This window comes from Plectropomus leopardus, chromosome 5 (assembly GCF_026936395.1).
Source record: "Plectropomus leopardus strain MGB_pleo_1.0 chromosome 5, ASM2693639v1, whole genome shotgun sequence".
NCBI lineage: Eukaryota > Metazoa > Chordata > Actinopteri > Perciformes > Serranidae > Plectropomus > Plectropomus leopardus.
Genome location: NC_142180.1, coordinates 11,766,607 through 11,790,225, shown reverse-complemented (window position 1 = coordinate 11,790,225; position 23,619 = coordinate 11,766,607). Strand labels below are relative to the sequence as shown.

At 41.3% G+C, this 23,619-nt stretch overlaps 1 protein-coding gene across 1 annotated transcript in view; it reads left to right on the top strand.

Annotated features, from left to right (window-relative positions):
- Positions 1-7,839: 7,839 nt before the first annotated feature.
- syde2 (synapse defective 1, Rho GTPase, homolog 2 (C. elegans)) overlaps positions 7,840-23,619 on the top strand; it is a 54,769-nt gene continuing 38,989 nt past the window's right edge. Inside the window, exons 1-3 of the mRNA XM_042514552.2 lie at positions 7,840-10,107; positions 20,336-20,628; positions 21,822-22,221. Of these exons, the coding sequence (XP_042370486.2) occupies positions 8,085-10,107; positions 20,336-20,628; positions 21,822-22,221 (2,716 nt within the window). The 5' untranslated portion in view covers positions 7,840-8,084. The remainder of the gene's footprint in view (positions 10,108-20,335; positions 20,629-21,821; positions 22,222-23,619) is intronic.

Below are 23,619 nucleotides of genomic sequence, written 5' to 3'. Positions count from 1 at the left end.
CAAAAATGCCAGCAAGAAAAAACATCACGTTATTTTAAATGTGGAAATGTTTATGGTATACCACAAAAAATGTAGTCAGGTAAATGTTTCATCTGTTAAAGTAATTTTCTTCAGTTTTTGAGAAGATAGAGCACTATCGTCACATAAAGTGAGATAATCTCAAGTTTTCACTCGGACAATATGAACATGACGATTGACTTGTAAAGCTGAACATTTAAGGCTTGAGCGCATGATGAACACAGTCAGAGGACACAACGTTCTTTGGCAGCTCACAGATGATAGAGAACAGTAGCACAAGACAAGCAGTCTGACCTCTTGTCATGATAAACATGTCAGTCTGTTGATAAGGATATGGGACAGACGAAGAGACAGGTCCAGGCGCTGTACTTGTGTGTGTGTGAGTGTGTGTCAGCCAGCAGCAGTCAGCTAACGTGGCTGCTGGTCAGTATTGGAGGAGATACTATCTGTGTGAATTCTGTTTTCTCGACCCTTGTCCTGTGCTTTACCCAATCAGGCTCAAGTGGGTGCAGCGAGTTGTGAAAGTGTGCTCACACAGAACAGCAGACATACGGGAATAACACGATAACTTGTGTTTGAGTGCATGTCCAAAAAATCAAAATCAATTCAGAATTTTCCAGGCTGAAGCATTCACTCAATTGATCGATTGTCTTGATAACTGATTTGTCTTGTTGAGTTATTTTTAAGAACAAATGCCAAACATTTGCTGGTTACAGTGATGATTTGGTGCTTTTCTCTAATTTGTATGGCATGAAAAAATTATAGTTTTTGTGCTTTGGACTGTTGGTCTGATAAAAAAAAAGATACAACTTAAGGATGTCACCTTGAGCTTGGGCTCAGTGTGTCAGTGTGTTTCTGACAATTAATAGTTTAATCAATTATTCAATAAAACAAATGAGAGCATTATTATATTATATTATATTTGTCTTATTCGGTTCAATATCGTGAGATCAATTTCCTTCTTAGGATTAATGACTGTCAATAGTTTGATTAATAAGTGCTTTGCTCTCATTTTCACTTTCTGTTAAAAGTTCAAGTTGCAGCAGTCTAAGTTGTCGAGTCTCACTGAAAGCACAAAGTGAAAGTGGTAAAAGTGACTGCAGAATTGAGTTTTAACCTCACACAAAAGCCAAGGAGGGATGAAATATCATTTTCCTGACTTAGTCTGCTCAGTTTAGCCTCCATGAGTCACTCTGTGTGCTTCAGAGGAACACTTACAGCAAACTTACAGCCTTATTTGGAATGTATTTTTACTTTGCATTTTTATACAACAGATGTTTGCGCCAACATGAACAAACAGAATATTTAAGTTAATTTCCCTGCTATCTCTGCCAGGTTTCTATCTAATGAGACAATGTTTATCTTAAAATATATGATGTTTGCTCACACCAAACTCAGATACAGACTGCTTATGTTTGCATCAATCAGGTCACTGACATTGGCCTTTTATTATAGTTTTGATCTTGCTGTTGGATGAGCTATAATGTTTGTCCGTACCCAATTCATACAGATGCAGCCAAATACTGCAGTGAATTTTGTTTATTTTCATATTTGTCATTGAATTACACCAATGATGCTCAAAGCTGATTACCAGAGAGTCAGCATTCTGTGTGACTGAGGGTTGTACGAGAAAAGTGTGGTTATGAATTGTCCACTGAAATTGCTAACTTTAGCTTAAAGCACTAGCATTGATTACAAAAATTTAAATCCCACAACACTCCTGAGGAGCCTCTAGTTTCCATTCAACTTGTGGCAAATCCTTAACCCTTTAACACCTTGATTCACATCAGTTTTCTTGTGCTGCTTTCAGACACCTTTTAACAACATTTAAACCTCCGAACCCTGGGAAAGTGGTTGGATTTCTTTAAAAAAAAAGGAAAAAAACACAATGAGTAACATGGCTAGAAATGTCCCACTAACTGCAAAAAAGAGACCTTTTTTATTAGATATGATCAAAAAACAAAGGAAAAATGTCCAGAAAACTATATTTATAATTCTCTGAATGTACATTTAAAATTATGTTGCAGAAAAAAAAAAATGTTTTAGCACTTTCTTGAGGTCATTTGCTTGTTTTGTTTCTTTTTACCTTCCTTTCTTTGACATGTTTTTGTGAGCGTGTGCATATTTTCAGGTCATTTTTTGTATCTTTTCACTAATTGTTAATTTTTGGCACATTTTTTGGTAAGTTGCATGTTGCACACTTCCCATGTTTTTGAAAGAAATCAAGCCAATTTGCTTAGGTCGTAAAGGGTTAACCTGACAGATGCTTGGGGGTGCAGTTTGAAACAATTTCCTTTCTCATTTTTTTTCACCAAAATTAGCACATGTATGCAGGTTTTTTAAAAGTGAGAAAAATCCTTAAAATTTGGTGATAGACTGCTTTCCAATTGCCAGTAGACCAGCACCATGCACCCAGCTCTGCAGTGGACAAGAACGTTTTTCACTTTTTTTTTCTGCTGTGTCATGTTCAGTGTCTCGAACGGGCCAGGGGAAAATGTTGCAGTGATTACTTCATTTTTATATTTCTTACTTGTTCAGTCTCTTTCTCTGTCTTGCAAACTTGATGTCAACTAAATTTGTAGCGATGTTTGAGTGCTGCTTGGACTGAGACAAATGGTATTGTGTGGTGACCCATCATTGCATTGCACCGTAGAGGGGCTAAAATTATTACATCCACCAAGGCATTAGATTTCCATTCCTGCCGATCAAAGCCGATTGGAGCTGGAGCCGATAAATACCCCTGACAGCAGAGTCATTTGTTCCAGGGAGTGAATGCCGATTGTAACCTTTCCCACTGAATACAAAAAACAGATGTTAGAGGGTTTAAGTGGTTTTTTGAGCAGTGGAAAAGGGGCTCCAGTAGTCTGTTACTCTAAAGGGAAGCTACTGAAAGTGAAAGTATTAAAATTGTCTGCAAATGATGAAAATATAACACACCGATTTCATGTCGTATTCAGGGCTCACAAAATGTTACTAAAAACCGCCAGTGGCTCACAGGCTGCATTTGAGCGAAAATGAATTACATAAACTTTTGTCCATAGAAGGATTAATTTAACCTGGACTCTCATTTAAGACTTTCTGTGTCTAAATGATTTTTCCATCTTGACGCATATATCCTTCTAGGGGAAAACTGTCTCTTTGTTTTACGGAAATGGTCAAGATTTTTAGTTGCTGCTCAAAATGTAGCCATTAAAACCTTTACTCTAAAGCTTTGAAGATAAATTGTTCATAACCAAACTTGGAAATTCGTAAAAATACTGGTGCAGACATAAGGCACCATGAGAATTCCCTCAAAATGTGTTTCTTTAATCGTGAAATATGAGCAAATTTCTTTGACAATAATGTGACTCTCTGGAACATAAAGCTGCTGAGCCTTGGCAACGCTACTGTGACAGGGATCATCCAGCCTGATTTATACCCTGAGAAAGGCTTGTGTCCAAGGGCATAAATTTAGTTGCGGTGTGCATTGAGAAAAAGGGAAGGCCCATAAACCAGCCAGCACAGAGAGAGAGTCAGAAACACAGAGAGGGGGAACAATGGGCAGCCATCAGGAGGAGAGCCCCAACAGCTGCAAAGCCCCGTATCCTAACACACACCCACGTGCAACCACACACACACACACACACATATATTCTCTCTGCTTTTATTTTCTCTCTCTGTCACGCACACACACACACACACACACACACACACACACACACACACACACATACAAACACTGTTTCTTCCTCATACACTCGCAGGCCAGGCCATCTGAAAGGGGGCCAGCAAAGCAGATGTTCTGCCACTGCCTTCACAAAGGGCACAAGTGACTGGCGGAGGAAAAAAGTAATGAGGGAGACAAACTTCCTCATTTTCTCCTGCACTGTTGAGTCAGCATGCAGAGCAACCCTTGACAAGTGCTTATTTTGTTTTCATTACTTGCATGTTTTGTGTCATACTGATTTTGCTCAGGAGTGAGATGATGCTCAGTAATTGGAGATGATTTCCATCCTTTACCCAAGAAGCAATATCACAATGTAAAAATACTGCATTACATGTCTGCAACCAATGTATGAATTTACTATCACCTTGGTTTGGCTTGGATAAAGCTGTGCAGTGGAACAAAACCACACAGCACCAACCCTATCGCTTCCTAATGAAGACTTAAATCTTAGAAAATAGCGCATTTGTTTTGGACTATTTTCAGCCGTGGCTTAATACTCATTTTGGATGCAAAGCAGTAGGATAGCATGGCACTGAGTTAAAATGAGCTATGTCCATGGTATGAAAGGAATATGCCACTGACTTGTTTATGTGTTATTAGCAACAATTTTTTTGTCTAATGGGATCAACTATTTATAGGTTTTGGTCTTTTCATGGGTTTTGTTGATGTGGATTAGCACCTGTGAGTGGCAATGTTTTGTCTGTTGGTCAGACAAAACAGGGAATCTCAGTTTTTAAATTTAGACTTTGGATAATTGTAAACACTTCAGAGACCAAATAACTCAAGTAAAGCAAAAGTACCTCCACACCTCTACCAAGTACAACACTTGGATAAATGTACTGATACAAAATGTACCACCCAGTTTTTCTTTGTCCATACACCAACAAGCCATCACTCCATGTTTTGCTCTATACCCTCTGGAGATATCACAAGACAAGATCACATTTTCAGGAATGCAAAACATTTTCAGCCTAAAAATTGCACCAATAGACGCTATTTGTCAAAAAAGTTATCGCTCATGCCCTACAGTGAGCGTGTTGAGTAATTGCAACACTTCTGTTTGTGTCCTTCCTGATGTATGAAGTCTCTTTTCCCAGATGCCCCCCGCCCCCACCCTTTTCTCTCTTTTACACACAAACACACACTATGCAGCCTGCAGGTTTTGACCTGTAAATAACTGCCCTGACAGGGTCTAGTCAGTCAGATGGTGGAGGCAGGCCGAGGCGTCAGGGCCTACATGGCTCCTGCAGAGCAATAACAGATGCTTATCATGTTTTACTGAGGGTAGTGACGGTGGCGGTGGGGAGAAGGAGGGTGAATGTGGGGCCCTGTCGATGAATAGCTCTGACAATAAATGCCCTCAGTCATGGGTAGACATTGAAAAGAGAGAAGCACAGTTATGCCAGGAGGGTTATAATAGAGTCAGATTCAAATCAGAGAGAGAGGGGTGGGGTGGGATGTGTGTGTAGGTATTTGAGTGTATGCATGTGTGCCTTAAAGAGAGTCAGAGAGCGCATGTGCACTCTTACACCCACTGCAGCTTTTCAGCAGCTCATCCTCTCACACATTCCAAGTAGAGGCAACAGCAAACAAATGGCTTAAGGTTCAAGTGAAGTATGTTTCATTCCTTTCTCCGCTGTCTCGGACGCTCTTAAAGTCTTGGGCTAGGCTGCGAGCAGGGACAGGGGTTAGATGCAAGGTCAAAGAGGAGAGGATTACTCAAGATACACTTCAGATAAAAGTGTCAGTCTGATAATCAGCAGTGATCCATCATGTGGCAGGCCGTGCTTTTAGGCTGGCGTCGGCATTGGAGGATGAAAAATAGCCCTCGTGTGTGTGCAGTAATGAAGATGAAGGTATAAAAAAAAGACAAATTCATCATGACATACACAATCCAGCTCATTTGTAAAGGGTAAGAGATGATTCAGAGCTGCTAAGGTTATCACCGTCCTCCTTATTGTTCCTCTGTGTTTCTCTGCAGAGAGTCGAGCAATATTTCTCTCCTAAGACCGGAGTTGTTTTCCCTGCTGTTTGCTGGAATGCCTTCACAGCTACCAGTGAAGGAGGTCATTTAAAGTCCTGGCTCGTTGCTCTCTATCTCAATTTAATTCACATTTTGGGAACAAATATCTGTTGAATTTCAACAGAGGGGCCGGAGCTGCATTTCACGTAGTGGAATCACCCAGATCTAATCTTGCAGTCTCATCCCGGGTATGAGATTACATTCATACATCTGTATAACTAAACAGGAAACATTCAGAAAACTTTCGGAGCCATCCTCATTCTTTATACACATTTAAACCTTTTAAAATGTTGAATGATATACATGGAATACACTGGCAGAATATAAATAAGTACATTATATCCAGCACTGCTCTTAAGTGTAGTTTAGAGGTAGTTGCACTTCAAGTTTTGATATTTAATGATACTTAAAACTTCCAAAATATGCAGCATTGTAACAAAACTATCTAGTCGTTAAAACATGTAATTGTGACAATGAAATGCTGCTCCTGTGTTAATGCATCAGCCATTTTATTTAAATAACATATAAATGTATTGAATATCCTTTTTTTGTTAGTGTTATGAGCACTTTTACTCTGGTACTTTACAGGTTACTGATATCTTGTGCTTCTTCCTAATTAAAACCTTTATTGCAAGATATTTACCCAAAACTGAGTATTTTTATCTTGTAGTAGCCTATTTCTTTTTTACGTAGGCCTAATTAAAATATCCTAACATTTACTTTTCATTATTGATTAATCTGCTAAATGTTTTCTTGATTAATAGATTTAGGTTCTGTTAATTAAAAATAGTAAAACATTCCTATTATGATTTCCCAGAATCCAAGGTGACATCATCAGGTGTCTTTTGTCTGACTAACACTCCGAAAACTAAAGATAAGCAATTAAAACTGATGTGTGTTTGGCCTTTTTGCTTGAAAGAATGACTAAATGATTAATTGACATATCTGCTGATTCACTTTCTGTTAATCGGCTGATTTAGTCATTTCAGCTGTATATGTCAAAGTTATTAACATTTACAAAAGCTTATCATTTATAAGAAATCAACAAGATCAACTGTTTGGTTGTCAGGTTGAGGCTGGCGATTATCCTCCTGCAGCAGGACACAGGCATTGAAAGGAAGACCCCTGGATTTTTAAAAATCTATTTACTTGTTAATTTATTTACCAGGGAAAGTGCACATGGATAAACACAGCTGTAAATGTGCCAGAGTTAGCCAAAAGGCTGTTTTTCAGATCATTTGACCTCTGACCTCCAGGAAAAGAGCTATGGAGCATTTGGACCACAATGAATTAAAACATTTACAACTGAAAACCTGAAGTCATATTGCAAACAACTTGATAAATGTTTTAAAACTGGAGATTGGTGGTTTATTAAAAGTTCATCTTGTTACAAATTATTAATAACTTGTTGATATAACTAAAGACTTAATGGGTTTTTTAGAAAGTGAGAAACTTAACACTTTTCAACAATTGTATCAAAACATGTAACTGTAGAATTAATGACTCCAGCATTTTGAGATGACTTAATATTAAAATTGCACATAAAGGTTAAAAATAACCTTTATTTGCAAATTGAAACCTGAGCAAATTGTCTTGATTTCTTTCAAAAGCTTGAGAGGAAGAAGGCAAAGAGCAAGTGAACAAAAAATAGCAAGACATTTACAGATAGTTACAAGAAAATTACCAAAAAATAAGCATCAAAAGAGCAAAGTAAAAAAAAAGACAAACATGAAATTGAAGTAAGTGCTAAATATTATTTTTATTTTGTAGAATAACTCTTAATATAATATTTTTTAAATATATTTTTTAAATAAAATAAAAATGCCAGTGGGCTTATTCTCTGGTTCAAGCTTCTCAATTAAGAGGATTTGCAGCTTTTCTAATACAACAAGCCTAATTTCATTGGCCACTCGGTTCTTTTCCAGAAACGTTGGTGCAATTTCCTGCTAATAATTTGAGTGCAATTATTCCTGAACTTTGATCCAGGCAAATTTCTGAGCTGCAAACACGAGGAGAAGGTGAGGTGAGGCGCTAGAGGGAAGGCAAAAGAGAGTAACAGAAGAGAGGGAGGGAGGAGAGCAAAGCAAAGCGTGTGTGTGAGTGGAGCAAAGACAGAGGGAGGGAGAGAGGGGTGGTGCAGTTGAGCACAGTAAGCCAGGAGTGAGTGAGTGAGTGAGTTAGGCGACAGAGCGGAGGTGACAGCGGAGAATGGAGAGGAGCTCGTCCGCCCGGCGAGCTTTGACCGCGGCGAGCGTGGAGAACCCACTCGGCCCTTCCCCTCTGGAGCCAGCGTGCTGAAAGAAAGTGGGAGGAATTAACTGGGGGCAAGGGAAAGGAATGGCTGATCCTCTGCGGAGGACTTTACTAGCGAAACTCCGGGGGAAGAAATCCAAGAAAGGAGCGACGGTCGGCGGTGGATACGACTCTGCTGCTGCTGCGGCGAATGGGGGCCGAGAAGGTAAAGAAAAAGTTTTGCAGCGAGACTCCGATGATTCTCGCCCGGTAGTGTTGCTCACAGGGCTGGATTGCACGACAGAGAGAATGAGTACGTACGAGAATTGTGTTGACGGGGCCATGGTGCAAACAGGGGGGGTGGTGATAGTCCGGGAGAGTCGCGCAGCAGAGTTGTCCGGCGCGCGTCCCCAGGAGCGCAGCAGCGGGGGCAGGGTTCGGGTTAATGAGCAGCTCCTGGGGGTCTCACTTCAAAGAGACGTGCACTTTGGGGGACATGAATTCAGGGAGGGAAGTAGGAGCCACCAGGGGCCCGGATCTGCCGGCAAAATCAAGTTATCTGCGGGGGTCCAGCTTGGAGGACCGCACGTGCAGAGAAAACACTTCGTCTCGGTGCCGCGGCAGTGCAGCGACTCAATCGGGTTTGGGGACAATTCAAATCACGTTATGTGCGGAGCACGGGTAGAAACGCATACCGGGGTCGGTAAACCGGCAGAGGGCCGGGACACCACTGCTGATGGTGATGGTGCATCCTCCCGGCACATGGCAGGGACCGTAGTTCATGAGCACAACGCCAACTGGAGATTTGACATCAACCAAACTTTGGAGACAAACTGCGCGGCACTTGTGCATTCAAACCGTGTGTCAAGAAACACAGAAGAAAATATTGTGATTAGAAATGTTGAGAGTTATGAACCTGAGTATGCAGGGGACATTAGAGGGACTTCAGGCGGTCTGCAGAGCCCCACGTTTTTCCCCACAGAGTTAGAAATATGCGACATTAACATGACATCCCTGTGCGCCACAGAGGGGTCACTCAGATACACTTTAGACAGCGAAGATGAGGATTATTATGATAATGAAATTCTGCCTTTTTATGAAACCGTTAGAGGAAAGAGTGATGGTGACAGAACAGAGGTTGCAGAGCTGCCACAGCCGGGTCAGGATAAAGGGCAGCTTGGTGATAGTGCGCAGGAAACAGACAGGCTTAGGAACCAGCTGAAAGAAGCTTATTACCTTCTTATCAATGCTATGAATGATATCAACCTGGATGTCCAGCAGATTAGTGGTGGTTTAGTGGGGCAGCAGGCCACTTCTTCTTGTAGTAGCCACTCCAGGGATAGCCTGTGCTCAAGGTTGTCTGCCAAAAACATGGACAGCGACTCCTGGTCCTCAGGAGGCGACCACAGCCCTCAGCAGGTGTCTGACACTGACTCACTACTACTTTGCCTCACTGGGAACCTTGAGTCAGGCCTCAAAGGCAGGCTGAATAGTAAGAGTATGATGAACCTGTCTCTGAGGAAGATAAGACCCACATTACTGCGCTCTGCCAGTGACGGAGCTATCAGGTATCCAGATGGACCCTCGTTGTGTGTTCAGGCTTCTGGAACGCAGAGTCCACACATGAGTGGTGATAAAGGGGCCACAGAGGCAAAAGAGGCTGCCACAGGCGCAGCTGACCTATCAGAACCTCAGGTACTTTACAATGCTGTCAGCAGTGATGAGATGCAAGATGCTGCTGGCGATGAAGATCGAGGTGGGCCGCTCAACGACAGCAGCGGGTCAGTCAACAGCCTCACAGGTTCTTCAGACAGCAATGCCGAAGCATCAACAAATCAGGGTCACAACAACAAGCAGGAACTGATGGACATCCGAGCGCAGGGGGCCAACTCTGTCAACAAGGGGCACGGCGTCACTGTCAACAAGATGCAAGAGTGGATGCACAAGGGGCGCTTGTTATCTTCTGAGATGAAGCAGCGCATTGAGGGCTCATCTTTGCCCCGTGGCGCAGGCCAAAGCCAGGACCGGCTACCTCAGGGTAACCTCGGTGTGTGTAAACCAGGGGTCCAGACATCCAGCCGAGGGGTTAAATCTATCAAGGCGAAGTCACCACGGCAGCAGCAGCCAGGTAGGAAGGCTACACGGAGTGGCCTCAACTCCTGTGGATCTTCTAAATCAAAGAGCTCTCACCCTCCTTCCTCCCGTCTGATTATTGTCATCCTCCTCCACTCATAGTAAACTCCGTCTGGTGGCGGTTCACCCCTGCACTCCTCCTCTTCTGGATGCAAAGCAAAGGGACGAAACACCTCAGACCTCTTTGCTTTCCTTTTTAAGATTCTCTAACTGGTGGCGGGTTCTGTCCTTCACACTAATTTAGGTGCATTTTAACACTGAATTAATAGCATATCAGGTTTGTAGGTCGAATCACTCACAGTGTAGTTCAGTAACAACTAACTCCCTCTCTCCTCTGCTAGCTGCAGGGGTGTTTTCCGTGGTGCTGGTGGTGGGTTTGATTGTTTTTGTGTGTGTATGACTTTTGATTATGTACAAAATGTCAAATGACTTTCTGATTGTGGATTGATGTTATGTTTGTGATGCGGTGCAAAAACAGGAAAACATCTGTATCATGAAACCATTGACAGCAAAAGGTGATAACGGAGTTTGTTGAGGTATTAAATATGCAACTTCAGTGTGTGCTAATCAGGGGTTAGGTGGGTTTTGCTCAAAAGTTTACCCAGTTGGCACAAAAATATCACCACAAGTTCCATTTAGTAGTTGCTCTAGAGCTTTCAATCATATCACCAATCAATCATCAATCCTCCTCAGCAGATAGGGTTTGCCCACTAGTTGTCCACAAGCTCCATTTACCTACTTATTGGAGGGCATGCATGATATTGGATTTTTGCTGATATACATTATGTCTATATTTTCCAATTCATTTTGACCAACATTGATATATGCACTTATTTTTTTCACCTAATTGCAGAGAACATCAAGTTTCTCCTGTGGTAGAATTATTATATTACAGTGCCTACTCTTATCATGATGGCCCAGTGGCTGGCAGATGCAATCATAAAATGCAATGCTTTTCAAAGTGTACAAATTAACTGCAAAATAAGAAAACTACGACTACTAAACTTAGGTTACATGCAAAACATGCCATTTTTATTAAACAACACTGTTTCAAACAAAATTGAAATATTCATCCAATTTTAAGAGGCTGTAATGATGCTCTCACTGAAACAATCATGACAATGGCCCCAACATGGTCTAATTTGACCTATCTCAACTTATTAAAGTCTTATAATTAAAGGAGCAGTTTGTAGGATTAAGGGTATATATTTGCAGAAGTGTAATTTGATATTCATAGCTATGTTTTCTTTAGTGTAAAATCACCTGAAACTGAGAATGATTGCATTTTTCTTAGCTTAGAATTAGCCCTTTATATCTGCATAGGGAGCGGGTCCTTTGCTATGGAGTCTGCCATGTTGCACCACCATGTGTCTACAGTAGCCCAGAGCAGACAAACCAAACACTGGTTTTACTTCTGGGTGGTGTCAAATCCTACACAGTTCTTCTTTAAAATGTCATCTTACCCTTTTGTTATGTCGGCAGAAAAATTCATTTCAGACATATGCAGTATTTAATTTTAAAGCCTTTAACTGCAGATGCAGATATTTCTCAGCATTTCTTTCTTGAACACACTTTTAATTACGTTTACATGAATTAACACTGTGCACAGCCCTGCAGTGATAGCAACCTGTGGTACATTACACTGGGAACACATGTTGCATACAAATTAAGCTACCTTTTACTGCATGTAGTGCATCATTTTAGTAAACGAACTGAGCCTTTTGTCCATGCTGACCTGAACTGACTGCAAACAAGGCATTGCGCCAGTTCAATCATAGGATTTGGAAACAGCCAGTGTGGAAAACGTGTGTATTGACATTTGTTGCACATGGTGTGGAAACGGGCTCGTTTTGTGTGGATCTTTTTATGCTACCACTCATAGTTTTCTTATTTGTGTTTGTGAGTGCCGGTGTGTGTTGCTCTGACAGTGTTTACCAGAGTAAATAGATGACCTGCCATGTGCGCAGGCTGTTGTTGACCCTCTGTGTGCTGTGCTGCTAGAAATAGAATGTGATCTGAGGCTGCTGAGTGGAAGGCCTCTGTGTTTGACTTCCAGCCGCTGTTGGCTCAACATTGCTCCAACTTTTACAACTCAGGCTCTTTCCTCTGCTGTGCTTTAGTTCAAATAAAGATGGGACTCTGCTTGATATTAGTTTCCAAGGTCCCTTCCCCCCCCTTGATTCTCATTTTTTCCCCATTTTTTTCACAGCTTTCCCTTCTGTCCCCACTGAACTTTTCCACAGCTGTGGCCAGAGGAATCTAAAGCAGGAGAGAAGCCACTGCAGTTATTCTCTGTGGTAGTGGTGTGTATGTGTGTGTGTGTGTGTGTGTGTGTGTGTGTGTGTGTGTATGTGTGCGCGTGCGTGTAGGGGGGTTGGGCTGTCATGTTGTCTTCCTCCCCGGTCGTTTGCTCTGGACAGCTCCCTGGTAACTTGCATTTTAAAGAGACTCTGGATTGAATGTTTAGGATGCCATTCCCGTTGTTTAACTTGTTTGAGTTGTGTCACTTAATTCCTCGCCATGAATGAACAAAATGAAGGGCGATTAAGCATTTATCAAGGTCAGCCCTGGGCTTATCTTGCCCCTGTGGGCCTCTCAGTGCCTCACAAAGAGCCATTTAAAAAAAGAAGAAGAAATGCCAAAGCTCTCAAAAAGCTTCAGTGAATTGCTTGTCTTGGCTTGAAACTTTTCATTGAGTTTTTGGCTCTATTCTGAATGTATGCAAATATTTTTATGACTCTGACTTTCTAAAAATAATCCTGTTCCTCCCTCTGAGTCTTACTTGGAAATTAAACTTGGCTATGAAGTCACAGGACAAAAATATTGGCTTAATTAGATTGCAGCTAATTTATTTCTGCTCTGACTTGTCCTTTAATTACTGTCTTAAAAAATCATGTCGATTATCACCCACAGCTGAGCGTGTCACTCCTGTATATGTGTGGGCAAGTTATATTGTGCACATGAGCATGCAAATGCACATCTCCAGTGTACATGTTTGTAGTTGCACTTGGAGAATTTATAGTTTTGTTGTGTTGTGCTGCAGCAAAGGATCGGCTTTGCCGGCAGGCAGGCAGTATCCAGGCTTCATGTTTTGGCCGGGCCTGAACTCAGGACTTATGTGTCAGTCAAAGCTGATGTTGAGACTGAGCCATAGACACCACAAACAGAGGAGAACAAGATCCACTCCTTGGGTTTTTTTTAAAACTTTCTCTTCTTTTTTGTCAAACTAAAAGGAAAATCATACCCTGTTTGCATGACTAGAAACTCTAACCGATTTAGAACAGAGCAGTATTGTTAGGGGAAAAAAAGTGAAAAAGCTTTTTGTATTTCCCTCAAAACAGATTTAAGGGAATAGTATACCATAAAGAAGATCAACTTATATCATAATGTGTAAGATTAGGAGATCAATATCTGTAGACAGCTACAGGTAGCAGCTGCTTAGCTTAGTAATAAACATAGACTGTATATAAAGATGGATGACAAGGCCCCACTTACCTTGCTATGCTGAAGTGACGTTAAAATATCCGAAATACGAGTGTCGCCATCTTGCGAGGGTAATGTCATTGAGAGCCTGCATCTGCGCAATAGCGATATCCGCATTGGGGGAGTTCCTACCTGAACACCTGTCTGACCAATCATGAGCAGCTCCACTGAATGCGAGCGCACGGACTGGCTGTCACTACTCTCAATCATGTAGGAAAAGCCCCCTTTCGTATACTTTAATAACTCATTAAAACTGAATTTATCATAAAAACAAACACTTGAACAAACATCAGGGTGATGAAAACTACCTCCAGGGACAGAAACCATCATTGGGAAACATTTCTTTGGCATGTACTTTAGGTTTTCAGTTTGGCCCATATCCCCTTCACTAACATGGAGGGTCGGGCTTTATGACCGAAACTGCAGTCAGACACCGGGGGCAATCAAGCTTGAATAACCTCACTTTGGGAGAGCTGTCATGTTGTCCATCTTTATATACAGTCTATGGTAATAAAGACTAGGAATAGGGGGAAGAGCCTGCTTGGCTTTATCCAGAATTCAAAAACATGTCTAAAGTTTGTTATTTAATATATCTTATCTTGTCTATTTAACTCTTACAAAAAATGAAAGTGTGAAACTGACAAGCTGTGGTTTTATGAGGAGTTATGTTCCAGACTATTTCTTGGTATGTAACAGTGATTTCCCTGAGTCTCTAGTCCAGTATAGCACCTCAAGCATAGAGCAGAGACCCACTCTGGCATAGGCACACAGTGTAGTATTGCTCAACATTTTGATTAGATTAATTCCTGCTTGCTCAGTACATTCAAAGTAGCTTAAGAATGAGATGAGGGTGCAGGTGTAATATAATCCTCCTTGACTGCTGTCAAGTCATGTCAGAACGATGTGGCGTTTGGTTTTCTGTGTTGTGCCAGAGAGCTTGTTACTGAGCTGCAGAGTTGTGGGCTTTTTTTTTTCTCACATAATTTGTCTTGTCTGGTGCGTGTGTACTTAGACAGATTTATGGAGGATGGGAGCTCTAAAGACAGATCAGGTGATGGAGGAGAAACTTGAGGCATCAGGGTTCATACTTGGATGGTTTTTAAGAGGTATGAGTCACATGGTGTTGTCTGCAAAGAGTGTGGGGCAAACACAAGGAGCTTGTTCTGCAATTTTTAATGATTGATTATCGGTGAAAGTTACTGAATTGTTCTTTTTAGGTGACAGCTTTTTGAGCTGCTGCACAAAGTTTTGCTGAAGGGCCTTTCAAAGACTTGTCTTACTTTTACCAGTGTTTAAGTGGGTCACACTGTGTCCATGTGTCTTTTTTTAGATTGTATAATCCCTCCCTTGAAGCATTTTTGACTGTTTTTTGAACAGATACAATGAGACAGGACAGAAGAGTTAAAGAAAGAGCTGCAACATTGAAAAGAATTTGGGTTTCAAGCCAACGTGTTGAGAAGGAAATGACATTAGCATTAGCAGGTAGCACTGCCAGGATGCCTCAGTGGGATGCAAGTGTTGACATGTGATGCAACCCTGGACGATCCCAGCCCTGCACTGGTGTAAAAAGAAAAACCTACACTGAGAATCCTCATTATCATATGAATAAGTGTCAACAGGAATGTATGGCACACAGCAAAAGATTCCCTCTGAAGGGGGGAGCCTTAAACTCTGTATACACAACAAAGTGTTGTCTGTATGAAGGAGAAAACTAGCTGGTGTGTGTTTTGCACTTATCAAAAGAAGAGCCAAGGAATTCAGGAAATAAAAGAAAAGCCTATGGGAAAGTGGACCAGTGTTTTGTCTTAGAGGAGAGAAAGATTCAGAAGATTAAGACATGAATGTAATTGGCTTTACTGTCAGGCTCACATGACGCAGGTTCATACCAGCGCAACCAGGAAATAAGCTTTTTTCATTATATGTTTGCATTCCTTTCAGCACCTCAGACAAACCCATATCGCTCCTCCCCATCCACCTCTCTCTCTCTTTCTCTCTTTATGTTCTCACACAGACGTGCACCCTTGTATTATGTGCTCTGGCCATCTGTTACCTTCAGGTCAGGGGTGTGAGTGCCCTGAACACATCATCTTCATGCCATCGCGGCACAGGGAGCCAGGCTGTGGTAGCTCCGTTATGGAAATTTCTCTTCTTTGCTTTGCATTGTGTTTATAGGAGATCATTTGGTAGCCTACTTGTGATGGGTTATTGGTCTCTCAGGACAAATAAATAAATAAAAAAAAACAACAACAACAACAACAAAAAAAAAAACGGCAAAAGAAGCAGTTTCCTTACTTCTACTTACCTGAAAGCAATCTCATGATATATGACAATATACTTAAAGATTTAAATCAGGGGCGTCTCTAAGATTTAAGGACATTGGGGGCTTAGCCTGGACTTTTTTGTTTCGATGAACAAGCTCTAGTTTGATGTTTTTATTCACTCTGTTGCCTTACGTAGAATTATAATGGATTTTGATGTCAAAAGTGTTAGTAGTTATTAGTAATTAGTGCTGAGTAGAAACAGAATACATATTAAAAAATCTATTGACAGATTATGAGATCCATTCCATCCATTTTTGAAACACATATATAGCCAATATATTTAGATTCAGGGCTGAAGCCTCAGATGCCTAGGACGAACAACATCACTGAAACAAATAAAAGAGTCAGTTTAAGAAAAAATCTTTTTAAAATGTTCTTCTCTAATAGAGAATTCTGCTGGTTTTCCCTGGAGAATAATCCTTTGTGCATTTTGGAAAATGAACACCCAAGTGTGATAATAACAATTTTCATCAGCAGTTTATCTGCAGGTAGCGTCCTTGATTATTTGATTAGTTGTTTGATCTTAAACATGTCAGAATATTGTAAAAAATGCAGATCGCAGTATTTGTACTGCTGCATAAGACATAGAAAAGCACAAAATCCTCTATAGTTAACTTGAAAATGGCTTAAACTATTAATGGATTATCAAAATAGATAATCAGGTTCGACTCCAGTCTCAGCCCTTTGCTGCATGTCATTCCCTCTCTCTCTCCCCATTTCACACTTGTGCTGTCCTGTCAATTAAAGGCAAAAATGCCCAAAAAATATCTTAAAAAAAAAAATTAGATCTCTTATTCCTCCTTGTTCCTCTTTTGCGTGAGGGTTTTGTATACTTTGTGTCATTGCCTCTTAAGGGTCTAAAAAAAAAAGTCTTTTTACTTGAGTTTTTCAGTTTACACCGTTAGACGCAGCTTATCTTGTAAAGACAGTTCCCGTGGCATACTATATATGATAATTTATAATAATTTAATTATTTTTTAAGAAATGCAGACTCAGAGATTCCATTATCTATTTTTGATCAGGCTGAATGTTCTGCTACAATCATGAGAAATGTTTTTGCATCAAAAGCAGTCAAAGGGTGAAATGCTGACATGCTGATGTGAGCAGCTGATAGAGGCTGAAGAGTGTTGAGATAGATTTATATTTGACACCGGTGAAAATGGCTAAAATCTCACTTATTAAGTTGAACCAGTGTGCTGCCCCTATACTCTGGGGAAGGTGTTACTGCCGTGATGGAGCACGGCGGTGGAAGGAGACGGCTGTAAATCTGGAGCTGTGGTCTGGAATGCTGCTCGTGTCAGAACACGCTTCCTCTTCCAGTTATGAAAGACCCCTTAAAGAAGATGGCATGCTGACAACAACTCCATGCGCAACCATCTCACCTCTCTTCAGTCTCGCGTTACTAGATCGAGCATTGGCGTAGTTCTGTATACGTCTTGGCCTTAAAACTCTTTAACCTCTCTCTCCTAAAGAATTCTTCCTTGACCAATATCCTGATATATTTTTGTTACAAGCTTCTCTTTTTTCCCTCTTACCCATCTACAACGGTTCATTTCTGATAAGGGCGTAAACAAACTTCTCTATCTCTTAAATGTTCCTCTTTAGCTTCATTTGTAGTCATTGTCTCTGTGCCCCTAAATGACTTAAAATCTTTAATTCTAGTTATCCCTCATCAGGTGAAAAAAAACCTATCATTTATAGGCTGAAGTGCCTTTTTTGGATGTCTTGACCTTAAAAGCTTTTTAAGATTTGTTGTGCTACAATAACAACCAGACTAGTGTACAAAAATATATAATTTCTATCATAATATAGCCTACTTTTCTGGAGGTTTTCCCTCATGTAGATTCAAAAACACAGTTTACAGACAGAGTTTAAAGGGTTACAAGACATTCCAGTTCAGGACATCTGAAAACAAACCACCATAGCAGATTATTACAGCCTGCCAGCTTGAGCCTGCACATTAACTCATGGGACTCCGTGTAGCAGCAGAAATATATACTGCATGTTTCCTCTTTACTCAACAGTCAGCACATGCTAAAGCTCCTGAGCTCCAGGGCCCTCAAACACAACATAATCCAGGCTAATGCAAACACACGACTGGTTCATGTTTCTGGTAGGAAAGCTTCCTTAAATTAAACAGAGCAGAAAGGAAGAAATAGTTAAAGATGTGCTTTATATCCAGGCAGCGTGGAGGTCTTTTTGAATTAAAAGATTATATTTTTTTGTTATTTTTCATTGTGGAGATTAGCTTTAAAAGTGGCCTCTGTTCTCGCAACTAAAAGCTGTCTTATATAATCAGCTGGAGCGCAGTGGAATGGCATCCCTAACAGAAGCAATTTCATCCCACTTTATATCATGCTTGTCATATTTCCCAAGTAGGGAAAAGTGTCAAGCAGCACATAGAGAAATAAAGTTTTTGTTGTAGGGAGAGGAACTCCAAAGTTGGTGTTTAAGGGATTTCGAGGCACTGGAGATGGCGGTGATTATTGGGAGTTGCTTTATGAAGTTGCCTTGCAGATCACAGGGGAGCCGAGAGAAGCTGTTCAGAGAGGCTGGTTGACTTCCAGGGAAAAGTAAATCCCAGTGGAGCCCTCTGCTCTCTGTGTGTTGCTCTCAGGGCTTTGTCAATAAAAGCAACCAAGCACAAAAAAAAAAAAACCCTTAGTGTCAATCGACTGAGTAGAAACGATGTTATTTTTTAACCCCTTAAAACCTGGTCTGACATCAGATTTCTTGTGCTGCATTCAGATGTCTCTCACAAGCTATTAACCCAAGCAGATTGGTTTGATTTCCTTCATAAACATGGTGAAAAACAGCAATAACCAACTTGGCAAGATATTTGTACAAAGTGATGAAGAATTTACTTAAAAATCTGTTTAAAAAAGGAGGGGGGGGGCCATCAGAAAATTATCAAAAACTAGGGAACATTTTCGGAAATGTATTTATAATCATTACATTTGAATATTTACATTTATGCTACAGAAAAAAAACATGTATTTTTGTTTAATTTTCTGCACTTGCATCGAGTCTTCTTTTTGCCTTTGTTTTTTTACTTTTCTTTTATGGCTTATTTTCATATGATTTTAGTAACTTGCTATTTTTTTGGCCATGTGTTGTTAAGTTGCTCCCCATGTTTTTGAAAGAAATCAAACCAATGTGTTCCAGTTTTGAAGGGTTAATGTACAGCACTTCCCTTCTCTTAGACTGCTCTGGATTAATAATACAATGGAGAAAAAAGTTGTGGTTTATTCTGACTCATTCACACTTTTTAATAATGCCGTCACACATGCACATGCTGGATGTTGGATTTCGATTTCCTAAAGTGAAAATATTCCCAGGTCTATAATTTGGTGGATGTAGCCTTGGCGTGTGTAAAAATGCATTTCCTTGAGGAAAGGAGAAGTTGTCATTATAGCATGTGGAGGGGCTCGTCTGGGAGCCGCTGAGGATCAAAACAGTCTTTTTACACGAGCCTGCTGTACATGTTAGAGCAAGATCCTGCCCTCGCTCTGCCCGTCACACACACAAACACACACACATGTTCAGAGGTTGTTTTTCTCTACCTGCATCTGCTCATCAACACTAAAAATTCAAATTAACTAAAAATTAAAGCATGCTTGATGACTTGCAAAGGTGCTTTTTGAATTCTAGCGAGAAACCAATTCTTACTCTGATTTGAAAAAAAAAACCAAACATACACAATCACACTCAAAGCTACGCAGCTCCACTTGTGCTTTTTTTGGGACAGTAAGGGACCACGTCACCGTCTCTATTATTTGTCCTTTTTCACTGCACATATCGCCACTGGCTGTACTTACCGTCGCCCCCTTACACACACACACACACACACACTCTCCTCTCTGCTCTATTTTCACAGCTGTAATGCCGGCGGTTTCTCACTCTTTTTTCCAAGTTGCTGTGATGGAAGATATGTGAGTGCTCAATCCCTCCATCTCCCTGTGATCTCTTTTGAATTCAAAGCCCACATATTCCCAAAGCTAACACTCCCGAGATGGGAAATCAGCGAGTAGAAAAGAGGAGGGATGTGCTCCGGACAGAGACAGTGGTGGAGTAATTGAAAGTTTGATTTTGGTCATAAAAACAAAATCACAATAGTCCATCTAAAAGTTGCAAAATCAAAACTAAACAAGACGAGGCACAACGTGGCTCTTTCTTTCTAAGAGGAGGGATGAGAGAGGGAAAACTCTATAAAACTTAATGGCATTGTTCATGGTTTCCACACCTGCGGTTTCTTGATACAGATGTTTTCTTCAACCTGACAGGACTTGAAAAGTCTAGGGTTAAACATCAGATGCACTTCAGCTCAGTAATTACTTAAATGATGATCATGATGATGATTAGTTGCATTTGTATTCCTAGAAGTTGTAACTCTCACACTCCTTCTCTTTCCACCCTCAGCTTTCATTGAGAATGTCCATACCCCCTGTGCCAATGGCCGAGAGGTGGGCAGGGCCAGCGAGTCCCCGTCATGGCGGCCGCCGCTCACCACCATCACCGTGTCCAAAAAGCGAAACTGGCTGCAGCAAAGCTCCCTTGGGAAGAATCACTGCACCAAGGATGAGCCGCAGGGAATGCTGGGAGCTGAGGAGGAGGGCTCCCATCAGCAGCCGCCTCCTCCCAGTCCCTCTCCAGATCACCTGAGACCCTCAGGAGGGGCTCCATCACGGCCAGCCCGCCTGCACCTGCCTCAGGTTAGCCTCAAGGTCTCTCTGTCAGAATGAGAATTGAAAATATTTGATTTCTTGTACAAAAAGGAAATTGTGAAATTGACCAGATTTTTTTTTTTTCTCAGAGAAAGTATGTTCCTGAGTGTTTCTCGGCAAGAAGCAGTGATATCTCTAAATCTCTGATATGAAGCTATAGCTAGCAGCTGGTTAGTTTAGTGTAGCAATAAAGACAAGGCTAGGGCTAGTTTGGCTTTGTCCAAATTAAAAAAAAGTATTTTCTTGGCATCGAGAAGCGACTTCTCGAAATCTCTGCCCTAAAGCTTAAACTAGCACCAGATTAGCTTAGTTTAGCAATAAAGACTTGAAACGAGGGAAAAGCTAACCTGGCTATGTCCAAAATTTAAAAAAACTCGTAATTTTGTCAGTTAACATGTATATCTTGTTTATTTATCTTCTACAAAAAAAAAGAAAAGCGTAAACTCAACAAGTTGTGGTTTTAAGAGGAGGTTTGGGGCAGAGTATTTCTTGGCTTTATAATCTCTCATACCAGGCTGGGGTGTCGATGGTTGAGTGGATAAAGCAGGTGCCCCATGAATAAGGGTGGTGTTTTTGCCGCAGCGGCCTTGGGTTCGACTCCCGCTTGAGGCCCTTTGCTGCATGTTGTTCCCTCTCTCTCTCTCTCCCCCTTCCATGCTATTGATCTGCCCTGTCCAATAAAGGCTAAAATGCCAAAAAATAATCTTTGTAAAAAAAAAAAAAAAAAGAGAATGTAAGTTTGTGGTGCTGGTTGGTGAATTTTTTTTGGGGGGGGGGGTAAATTTCTGAACAGAGCCAGGCTTGTTGTTTCCCCCTATTTCCAGTTTTTTTTTTTAAAGATTTTTTTTTTGACTTTTATTGCCTCTGCGGCTGCTGCGGCTGCTGCGGCTGCTGCGGCGAGGATCCAACCTCTGTATATGGGGCGCCACTCTATCCACTGAGCCACCAGGCGCCCCGCCCTATTTCCAGTCTTAATGCTAAACTAAGCTAACAAGGTGTTTTCTTTTCATCCAACTCTAATCAAGGAACCAAATAAACGTTTCCCAAAATGTCAAACAGTTCCTTTGAAAAGGTGACTTTGGTTTCAGCACAGAAGTTGCTGTGTGTTTTTGTTCAGGTGTCATCATGCTATCTTTTGCCTTTTCCCCTAATATGATCAGGAAATTTCTGTCTTGATTTAGGTTAACGTCAGTCAGGCCAAGACGTCTCCTCACCCTCGGAGTGTGGATCCAGCCGAGGAGAATGACGCAGATGATGAAGGGGAGATCTGGTACAACCCGATCCCTGAGGACGACGAACCGGAGATGTCTCACCGATCCTCTGTCCGGCTGCTGGTCCCCCCACGAGCAGAGCTCCAGAGGAGGCCAAGCAGGGGCGGGGATGTGGGTCACGGTAGCAGGAACCCGGGGAGTGGCGGCAGCGGCGTTGGGCCGGAGGCGCTAGGGGAAAGCCTCGGTGGCGGTTCAGGAGATGGAAGTCAGGGGAATGCTGTACATTCCACAGAGGCACTACATCTGCACAGACAGATGCTCGCGTGCAAACCTCAGGAGGAGGGGGGGCCTTCCACCAGCAGAGCCACAGGTAAGGCAAAAAGAAAGACACACATCCTCTCATTCTTAGTTTCCTTTGCCTCCTGCTTTTTGTAGACTTCTTCATTCCGTCTTTCCGTCACATTTCTTTTTTTATTTGTTGAGGGCCAATTATTTTCTGTCAACTTGTCTCTCAGCCAGTCACATTTTTGCGGTTGTTCACACCTTGAGCACAAATTACAGCTGTTGTTGAAAATGTTTCAATCAAAGGATCAGCAGAACTGTTTTCTGCATTCTTGGTTTACTATAGAACTACTAAGTATTTAAGTGAGAAGTTTAAGACAGTATAGCAAAAAACGTTTTGCTGGTGTAAAATTCAAAATTTCTTTATCTAATCTATAACAAATGCAGCCGTCCTAGCTCAGTTTTTCCTCGTTCAGTTGTGTTTGATAGGAGCAGGCAGGAGCTGTGGCTGTCTAATCATATCACTCCTTATCAGTGTCCCTCATTAGTTAAACTCAGAGAGACATTAGCCAGGAGGAATTCAGACTAGGCATTCCTCAGAGGAAAGAATATCCATTTACTTGTGACTGCAGTTCACACAGAGTGCTGTGATCTTTGTAAATTGGTGCTTCTTAAAGATTCCTTTTAGAGCTCTCGCCTTGAAAGCTTGCTCATTAAAACTGCTTTTATCATGTGTGCAAACACAGAAAAACAGATTCATGACCTGCACAGTTTAAGCAGAACTACCACTAATAAATTGGAGTGCTCTCTCTGCACTTTTTGATTTACTTGTTGTGCTTGGAGATTGTTGACAACTCAACTGGTCTGTAGTGAAGGCATAATGATGACAGCCAGCACACGGCTCCCTGTCTCTTAATAAGCTCAGTGTGTTTTTTTCAAACTTCCGACTTTTTGTTCTCTCTGATGTGGCAACATAGTAGTTTGAACCAATTGGCACATCTTGAGCTGAGCCTATAATTACAACTTTTGACAACACTTTTCTGTGGCACGCAACAGTCATTTCTAGTCGCTGGAGCACAAAGCGAGGCTCAATCGTTTTGGGTGTGCTCAGCGAAATCTAATACTTAAGCTTTAGTGTTCATCGCCACAGTTTTATTGCAGGAATGAAGACTTGAGATGATCTCAGGAATAACTTAATTTTCCCTGAAATTCAACAGTTTTAACCACAAGTTGTTGAGACATGTTCCTATACATTATACAACATACTTTATACATAACAATTATCAGTACATATAACAAAGCAGTTTATCTTGAAGAGTGGGAAGGTCTTAAAGGGATAGTTTTGATTTTTTGAAGTGGGGTTGTATGGGGTATTAATCTATAGTCAGTTTGCACGCCTCCAGTTTGAATAAGCAGGCAGGAGTCCAACAGGGAAGATACTGCCGTGGATAGAAAATGATTTTGAGTATACGCTATTTTGATGGTA